A 9325-nucleotide genomic window follows, 5' to 3' on the forward strand; every position below is an offset into this window, starting at 1 on the left:
GTTAGTTTTTGAAATGGCCAAGGCTCACCTGGCGTCAGGCCTGGTACAAGGTGAGTGGCTAGCTAACGGAAATCCCCTCAGGGCAGTGGGGGTCCCCGGATGCTCCCCACGGACTGTCTCATGGGTGCCAGGGCCAACAGCACCACATGAACAACCCACTGAGACACCATCCACTGATTCACAACACACTCGGCAGCAAGGCCCCCACAATGTGGGGAGGCACAGAGTGGGGGACCATACCCACCTTGACCTGCCCGTGGTCCTTAGCTAGCTGCCACTTGTGACGGGGTACTGACTGACCCCAGTACCTCTTCATGCAGACAGTACAGACCTGCAGTAAGGCCGGCACAAGGATCAGTCAGCACTATGGCCCCTTCCCCCCCATGGGGCCAATCCACACTATGCCATTCCAGAACTTTCCTCCTGAGTCTCATTGTTGCGTAGATCCCCAAGAAGTGTCCTGGATGTAAAAAAAACTTCCAGATGCTTCTAGGAGTCTATGCTGGCTCAGATGGGTGGAGCCCTTACAATGACCTGGTAGAACAGGGATTTTTCACTAGTTCCTCAAGACCTCTTTATCGATCTATTACACACGAGCCTTTCAACCTTCAAACCATCCCTCCATCCCTCAAAAAAAAAAAACAGAAGGGGGTGGGGGAAGTGTGGAAGGACAGAACCAGAGCCATGTTCCAGCTGTGCCCCTGGGCTTGGCCCAGCCTGAGAAGTAGAGGAGCAGTTAATTACCTGACATGCCAGCAGAGAAGTTCTTGAGTGAGGGCCTCTGCACCACGGTGTAGGACTCGCCGACCACAAACACCTTGTACAGAACAGCATTGTGGTTGATGAAATTCTGGACCACACAGGGGGGCTGGATGGCATTCAGGCCCTCCTGGTTGAACACAATGGCCATCTGAGAAGACAGGGGCCATAGGCTTGTTAGAGTCCACTGTCCTGGGACATATGGGGCACTTCCACCAAAGCCCATCCTGGGCCCTGTGGCATGAGGGCTCCCCCAGGTGAATCTCAGCCAGGATGAGTGGAGTGGGACACAGTAAGAACACTTGGGGGATCAGTTCACTTCCGCTGCAGGTGTTGGGAAATCCTGCATCCATTAGGCCTGCCACATAGGGTTGAGCTCATTGCATACTGCACAACTCCTGACGGCACTATTTACACTGCGGTCCAGAGAATGCGAGCCCCTGGGCTGAGAACTACTCAACCCTATGCCATCTCAAAGGATCCTCCAGAAAGACCCAAGAGAGGAAGGCAAGAAATAGATGACTATGTATGAATCAGAGGTTTGGAGGCCTTGGGACAAGGCCTGTGTTTAAGGACAAACACTGCTTCTCATCAAGCATTTGTGGCCAGCCCCCATTCTTTATCCTCACCTAGAGGACTCACTTTGAGTGATACCTGGTATCATCATCACAACGCACCTCTGAGGTGGTCATACTACCACCCCCCTTTATAGATGAGGATGCTGAGGCCCTGAGGACTTCAGTAACCTGCTGGAAAGTGAGAGCTGGAATGCAATCAGGCATGTCCAGCATCTGGGCTTGTACTCTAACACCCTGAGCCTCCTGGATCCTCTGCCAATAGGAGCATGTCTCCATGTTCCTAGTTCCTGACTCTTTCAGGGACATGGGGCTGAGGTAGGGAGGGAAGAAGGGCAGCTGCAGAAAACCTTTCTACTTTGGCCAAGGCAGGGTCTCCCTAGAGCCTGTTCTAAGGATGCTAGGACAGTGGGGCCAGCTGGCCCACAGCCTACTTAATCCAGGTGCCCATGCCAGGATCATGGCTAATCCCCCAGCCTACAGGGCCCTAGGAAGGAGCCACCAGATGCCTGGGGCTGCTGAGCAGGGATAACAGGGCCTGGACAGCTGGTTGCCTACACTGGTTGCAACCCTTCATGTCAACTGTCACAGAGCACCAACCCACTGTGCCAGGAGCTCAGCTGGGCAGAAGCAGAAAACAGGTCACATAAGGGAAAAAAAAGCACATGTGTGTGCTTGGGAGGGGGATACGGAAGAGGAGTGAATACTTCCTCAGCCTTCTGGCAAGAATAAAAGAACCATACATGGAAAAGAGGAAAGAGCAGAGGCAGCTCCGAGTCAGGCAGGGGTTCAAATGCCCACGCCAGCATCTGCTGCACGGGCTCAGGCGAGCCACTCACCCTGCTTACCCTCCATTTTCCTCGTCATAGAATAGCAACAGTAACCACCAGGGGGTGGCTTCAGGGTGCTTTGAGCTTTTGGCTGGGTAGTTTTAAAATGAACAAGTGAAAGTTCCTGCTTGGAGCAGACTATTTGCTGCTGGCTCTAAAAAAAAAATAAAAGCCCAAATAGTTCCGTGAACCCAAAATGAAATCAAGAGTGGTTTGGTAGAACCAGATCTGGGTTTGTGTTCAGTTAGGGGCTGGGGATTCAGAAGCAGGGCTGAGCAGGCTGGGATGCGGGACGCTGATCAGGGACACTTTCCTACCTAATCACAGGTGTGGGGGAGGCACTTGGGAGGGCTCAGCGATTTTGCCCAAAGTCACACAAATGTCAACACACAAAGCCAGGAGTGGCCCCAGTTCTTAAGTGCAGAAGAGGCTCCCTCCTCCCAGAGTGACTCATTCTGACTGGAAGGTGGCAGAGCAAGGACAGGGTCAGGGGGTGTGGGCACTGGGAGGACACTGCTGCCGCTGCTGCTGCTGCTACTCCCCCACAGCCTCCCTGCTCCCTCCCTGCCTGGCACTCAAGCAGACCCTGGAGGATAATGCCACTGCTGCCTGTACAGAGCCCAGGCAGGCCAAGAAGGACAGGGAAGGCTAGAATTCACAGAAGACTCCATGGGGGCTCCTAATCTCGGGGGACGGCTGACCTCCGCAGCCGGCGATGCCTTCCTCCGGCGTGTCCACATTCCTTCCCACGGGCAGGGCCAGTCCCATCACAGCACGTCCCTAGCTAGACTGACACTGTCTGTTTATAGATGTTTCCCCACAAATATATGCCAGGGATAAAGAGCACTACATAAATCTAAAGGTCACTGCTGGCGGGTCTTCCATTTTTAGTCACAAACTCCTGGGAGCATGTATGACAGCGGGGCTGCCCAGGGACAGGCTTTCCCCACAGGGCCCATTTGGTCAAATAGCTCTTGTCTAGTGCACCCTCATGTGTGCCCAATGTGGTCCCAGGCTGGGCTATGTCTGCGGGCTGAGGACAAGGTTCCAGGTAGGCTCCTGAGGATGGCAAGGGCAACAGAGTCCCAAGGAAGCCCCTGTATAGCCCTCTGATCCTCTGGTCCCTGAAATTCCTCACACACTCACGCTCTACCACATCTCACTGGCACTAAGGACTCTCTGCCCCTGACTAGGGCAGGACTCACATTTTACGCACCTATCCCCCTGCCAGATGGTGTGAGCACCACCCATAAAGTGAATAAGAGAAGGGATGGGGAAGTGGGCAAATGAAGGCATGCCACCTGGTGCTGCTCCCCTTTCCTTCTCTCCTCAGCCTCCTAAATTCAGCAGCACTGGCAGATCCTCGTGGGCAGTGAGGGAATCATCTCAGAGCTAACAGCCCACACTTCAGCCCAGCCAATACCTGCCACCAAACGGACCCTCAGGGAATGATGATGCCTCGGCCCAAAGGACAGAAAGCCAGAGGCAGGCTGAACTTGGGGAATGGCTTCCATGGACTCTGGAATGGACTGAATGTGTCCCCCAACATTTGTACGTTGAAGCCTAAGCTTCAGTATGGTGGTTTTGGTGATGGGGCCTTTGGGAGGAGATTAGATGAGGTCCTGAGGGTGGGGTCCTCATGATAGACTTAGTGCCCTTATAAGAAGAGACCAGAGAGCTCCCTCTTGTTTTCTGCCCTTGCACACAGAAGGGATCATGTGAGGACACAGTGAGAAGGTGGCCATCTGCAGGGCAGTATGAGGGCCCTCACCAGAAACCAACCCTGCTGGCACCCTGATCTGAGCTGAAAGCAGAAGGCATACGGTGCTCTGTTACGGCTGCCTCCACCTGCCTCTGCTGGAGCACAGCACATCCTCCCAGCTTTGTGGATAGGACAGACATCAGGGTGAGGCTGCAAACAGTGTACAAACCTACCCAACTCTGCTCGATTCCTGTGGAGTGTGGGAAAGGGAGGGAGTCAGCTACCTCCCATGAAGCCAGGACTATGTAGGATGGGGAGTGGTGCTAGTGTGGGATTCTGTGCACAGAGCAACTGGGTCCCAGCAAGACATGATGAGCTGATAGAAGCAGCATAGAGGTGGGAAAGGGATCAAATCATCTTTCACTCACCTCATGAGAGTTGGTGCCATGAGCCACTCTGGTTTTGCAAACTATGGGTGGGGGAGAGAAAAGCAGAGAGGAATTAGTGAGGCTGCTCACCCACAAGGTCTGCCCTTGCAAACACAGGAGGACTTGACACTACCAGGAAGGAACTCCTGCAGCACGTGGCAGGAAGGGCAGGCAAGAGGGGCTACGACTAGGATCTGTGCTCACTCCGGGGGATGCAGACAGATGCCCCAGGCCAGGCAGGGAGTATGCCTGAGGCCAACCCTCCTGCCAGAGGACCCACCTCTATGGCAGGGCCCTGCCCTCCTTAGCAGCCCAGGCCTTCATCCCTCCTCAGGCGGGTTTCGATTCAGAGAGGACTGTAACCCATACATGATAACCTGTCCCTGCCCCAGTGCCCAGAATGCTATAGTACATACTGAATGGGAAGGCCAGGCCATTCTTCTCCAGCAGCCTCATGGTGTCATCCCCACACAGGCTGGTGAGCTCCATGAAGGGTGGCGAGCAGATCCTGTCATCTAGAGCACAGGGGAGGCTTGGTCAGCACAGCTCCTGGGCAGCTGCTGCAGATCCACATTCTGGGACACCCTCCTCCCCAAGGAGGCCCCCACAGGTCCTGCACTCCAAGGTCTGACCGTCCCCAAACTCTGCAGTACCCTGCATCCATGTGTGTATGGATGGTAAGAGCAGCATATTCTTTAATTACATTTTCTAACATTTCTGTAATTAAAATGCTCGTATATAATAATCAGATAAAATTTGAAGAACACAAACAGCAAAAGAAAAATACATATTCACAGATACTACAACAATTACTACCTCCTTAGCCTTTATTTTATACATTTGCACACACAGCACTTTATAACAGGATACATTTCGTAACCTGAATTTTAACTTAATAACTAGTTCGATAAAGACTTGTTCCACCATTGTGACTTACCCGCTTAAGGATAATCGCAGGAAAATGAGGAAACAATATAGCTTCTAGCATGGGTCTACCACTGTGCTGGGGGCTTTGCACATGCCAGTTTGTAAAATAATACCATAAGGAGGAACTGAAAGAGCCTACCTGTGGTGACACCTGGACACAGCCCTGTCCCTCACCTCGTCACTACATTAACATGCCAGGGAGAACCATGTGGTGCTCCCAACGTGGCCCTCATGGGCCCCGGCACCCAACCCTCAGGCACCCTCGCTGGGTCTCCAGCAGCCACACTCCAACCCAGGCCCTGGCCAATGCATCCTCATCCTTCCCATCTCAGCTGAGTTCCCAGCCTCAGATGGGTGCTGTCCTCTCCGGCACCCACTCCATGGACTCTAACAGTAAGTCTCATTTTCTGAAAGGCTCTAGAAGCCAAGATGCTTTTTCACTGTGATGCTCCTGGTTATCAAGCATGGAATTGGAGTAAAATAGATTTTTGTGGGATAACAAAATGTATTCCGAATCTCCCTCCTGACAGTGAAATTACTGCTTGCTACTGCTGCTTCTTGTCACAGTCCCCTCCCTGAAAACACCATGAGCTCCCTAGGAGGCAGGACCACCCTGTACTATGGGGCATAGAGGCCAGAAAGGCTGAGCATTAGTGAGGTGAGGGTGGCCCGCCACCCACAAACTTGGGAACCAAACCAATAATAAACAAGTAAAGAAGCTTGTCCCAAGAGCTTCTAGCTATTTGGCTGGCTTGGAGGTCAGTGCATTAAACAAAGGTAGGATCCAGCCACATTTATCTTATAAAAACCAATGCCAAGAATTACACAGGGCCATAAATGCATCAATTTACGAAGTTATGATTTAATAAAAAATAATAATAATAAAAAGAATTACACAGGGCATGTTTTTATAAAAGCGTTTTTGTCTTCCCCCTCATCACCATCCCCTCCTTGTACCCTGGGTAAAGTCCAAACTGCAAACAGGCACAAAATTTTGGGTGGGGGTTGCAGAATTTCTTTGGGGATGCAAGGAAGGGTGGCTTAGAGCCAGTGTTTGCTGAGTTCCTAGTGTGACAGGCCCTCTGCACAAAAAGCTCTTGTTTAATTCTCAATGTCGCCTGATGGTGTCTGGAAATACAGTGCCCAGAACAGAGGCCATCTGATGATCAAGGAACTGGGATTAGCTGATAGCCCAGGAGAGGCGAAGTCAGGAAATCAGCATGGGGAGAGGTACGTTCTGTGTTCAGCTACAAGCTGTTATCCAAACAAGGCCCCATTTCTGCACCCCACCCAGAGGCAGAGCCCAGGCAGGGATGCCAATGAGGGGCTGGCAGGCCCTTCCATGCCATCAAGCGGGAGAGCAGTCTATGCAAGAGGCCTGTTGCTGCCAACACGTAGCCCCTGCAGCCAGCCCCACAGATGTGACTCTTAGGCCTGAAGATCTAGAGGATTCTGCAGCAGGAAGTCTTAAACAGGGGCTCACCTGGCTTGGCTGGGGCCTGGGCTGCACCCTTGGCCCATCCCCCCCCCACAGGACAAACAGATGCTGCTGGGGTCAAACCGACCACTTCCTGTGAGAGCTTCCAGACTTCCCCATCAGAGTTTGTAAAGCAGGTGAATCAGCTTGGCTATGGGGTTCAATATCCCCCTCAACCATCCCTCTCCATTCCAGCCCATCCAAATTTTCACATTATGTCACAGGATGGACAACATCTCAATGAATGGCACCTGCTCCATGCCAGACACTGTTCCAAGTCACACAAGAGCCCCATGAGGAAGCACTACTGTCACTCCCATTTTACACATGAGGAGACTGGGGCACAGAGGTGACATCTCCTACCGAGAGTTACCATCGTGAGTCCAGGAGGCCACACATGGCCAATATGATCCCCCAAGCCCCTGATGTTGCCCACGGCCTCCCTAACAGAAAAGCACCCCCTGGGATCAAGAGTCCCTCATAGCATGCTCCTCTGCTCTGGGACAAACTGCAGAACAAGAGTAGTGTCAACATGTGGAAATCAATCAAAGCAATACACCATGTTAATACCAGGTAGAAAAAAGGACACAATCATCTCAACAGACGCAGAAAAGGCACTTGACAAAACCCACCTTCCTTTCATGGTAAGACATTAGAAGGGAATGTCCCTCATCCTGATAAAGCCCATCTACAAAACCCCACACTTAAAGACAACATCACACTCACCAGGGAGACTACATACTTCCCTAAGATCAGGAACAAGATAGGAATGTCTGTTCTTAGCCACTTCTTTTCAACATGGTGCTGGAGGTTCTAGCCAAGCCCATTAGGTAAGAAAAATGAAAATAAAAAGCACCCAGATTGGAAAGGAAGAAGTAAAACTATCTCTATTTGCAGATAATAAAGTTTCAAATACAGAAAATCCCAGGGAACGAACATACAAAACTCCCAAAACTATTAGCGTTAATAAATATGTTCACTGAGGTTGCGGGATCCAAGATGAATATATGAAAACCAATTCTATTTATATACTTTGGCAATGAACAACCCAAATGTGAAATTGTGAACACTATTTACACTATTTACAGAGAGGCGCCTGTGGCTCAGTGGGTAGGTCGCCAGCTCCATATACCAAGGGTGGTGGGTTCAAACTCGGCCCCGGCCAAACTGCAACCAAAAAGCCAGGCATTGTGGTGGGCGCCTGTGGTCCCAGCTACTTGGGAGGCTGAGGCAAGAGAATCGCCTAAGCCCAGGAGTTGGATGTTGCTATGAGCTGTGTGATGCCACAGCACTCTACCAAGGGCGATAAAGTGAGACTCTGCCTCTACCAAAAAAAAAAAAAAAAAAAGAAAGAAAGAAAATACCATTCACAAAAGCATCAAAAAGGATAAAATATACTTAGAAACAAATTTAACAAATAAATACAAGACTTAAATGCTGAAAACTACAAAATATCATCAAAAGCAATTAAAGAAGACTTCAATAAATGGGAAAGAAACCCTATGCTAATGAGGAGATTTTTTTTTTTAAGAGACAGGGTCCTGCTCTGTCACTCATGTTGGAGTACAGTAGCACAATCATAGCTGACAGCAACCTCATACTCCTAGGCTCAAGTGATCCTTCTGCCTCTACCTTTCAAGTAGTTAGGACTGCAAGTGTGTGCCACCATGCCTGGCTAAGTTTCTTATTTTTTCTGAAGACAGGGTCTCCCTATGTCACTCAGGCTGATCTTAAACTCTTAGCCTTAAGCAATCCTCCTGCATCAGCCTCCCAAAGTGCTAGGATTGCAGGCTTGAGCCACCGTGTCTGGGCTCTGATATTTGATATTATTAAATTGGCAATAATCCCAAACTGATTGATGCAATACCCAAAGTTCTAGCTTTCCCTTGTTGATTTTAGGTATCAACAAGTTGATCCTAAAATGTACATGGAAATGCAAAGTACCCAGAATAGCCAAAACATCTTGAAAAAGATCAAAGGTGGAGGACTCACATTTCCTGATTTCCAAAACGTACTACAAAGATAACGTGTTGAGATAATGTGGTATTTGCAAAAGAACAGGCATAAAGAGTAATGGAATAGAATCAAATCTAGAATTAAACTCAAACAGCTACATTTAACTGATTTTCTACAAGGATAACAAGATAATTCAAGGGAGGAAAGAATATTCTTTTCAACCAATGGTGCTGGGATAACTGGATATTCACATGCAAAAGAATGAAGATGGAACCCTATCTCACATCATATACAAAATTAATTCAAAACTGAATTTGATCCAATTATAAGAGCTACAACTACAAGACTCTTTCCAGGAGAAAATCTAGGTGTGAATCTTCATAATTTTGGATTAGGCAATGACTTTTTAAGAACACAAAAAAGGGCTCGGTGCCTGTGGCTCAAGCGGCTAAGGTGCCAGCCACATACACCTATGGTGGTGGGTTCGAATCCCCAGCCTGGGCCCGCCAAACAACAATGATGGCTGCAACCAAAAAATGGCCAGGCGTTGTGGCGGGCGCCTGTAGTTCCACCTACTTGGGAGGTTGAGGCAGGAGACTCGCTTGAGCCCAGGAGTTGGAGGTTGCTGTGAGCGTGATGCCATGGCACTCTACCCAGGGGGATAGCTTGAG

At 50.0% G+C, this 9325-nt stretch overlaps 1 protein-coding gene across 1 annotated transcript in view; it reads right to left on the reverse strand.

Annotated features, from left to right (window-relative positions):
* Nucleotides 1-9325, reverse strand: part of ITPK1 (inositol-tetrakisphosphate 1-kinase) — a 181866-nt gene that overhangs the window by 15872 nt on the left and 156669 nt on the right. The window contains exons 5-7 of the mRNA XM_003786998.3: nucleotides 4711-4809; nucleotides 4295-4335; nucleotides 745-910 (exon numbers count right to left, since the gene is read on the reverse strand). Of these exons, the coding sequence (XP_003787046.1) occupies nucleotides 745-910; nucleotides 4295-4335; nucleotides 4711-4809 (306 nt within the window). The remainder of the gene's footprint in view (nucleotides 1-744; nucleotides 911-4294; nucleotides 4336-4710; nucleotides 4810-9325) is intronic.

This window comes from Otolemur garnettii, unplaced genomic scaffold, assembly GCF_000181295.1.
Source record: "Otolemur garnettii isolate 467f Iridium unplaced genomic scaffold, OtoGar3 scaffold00020, whole genome shotgun sequence".
NCBI classification, from domain to species: Eukaryota; Metazoa; Chordata; class Mammalia; order Primates; family Galagidae; genus Otolemur; species Otolemur garnettii.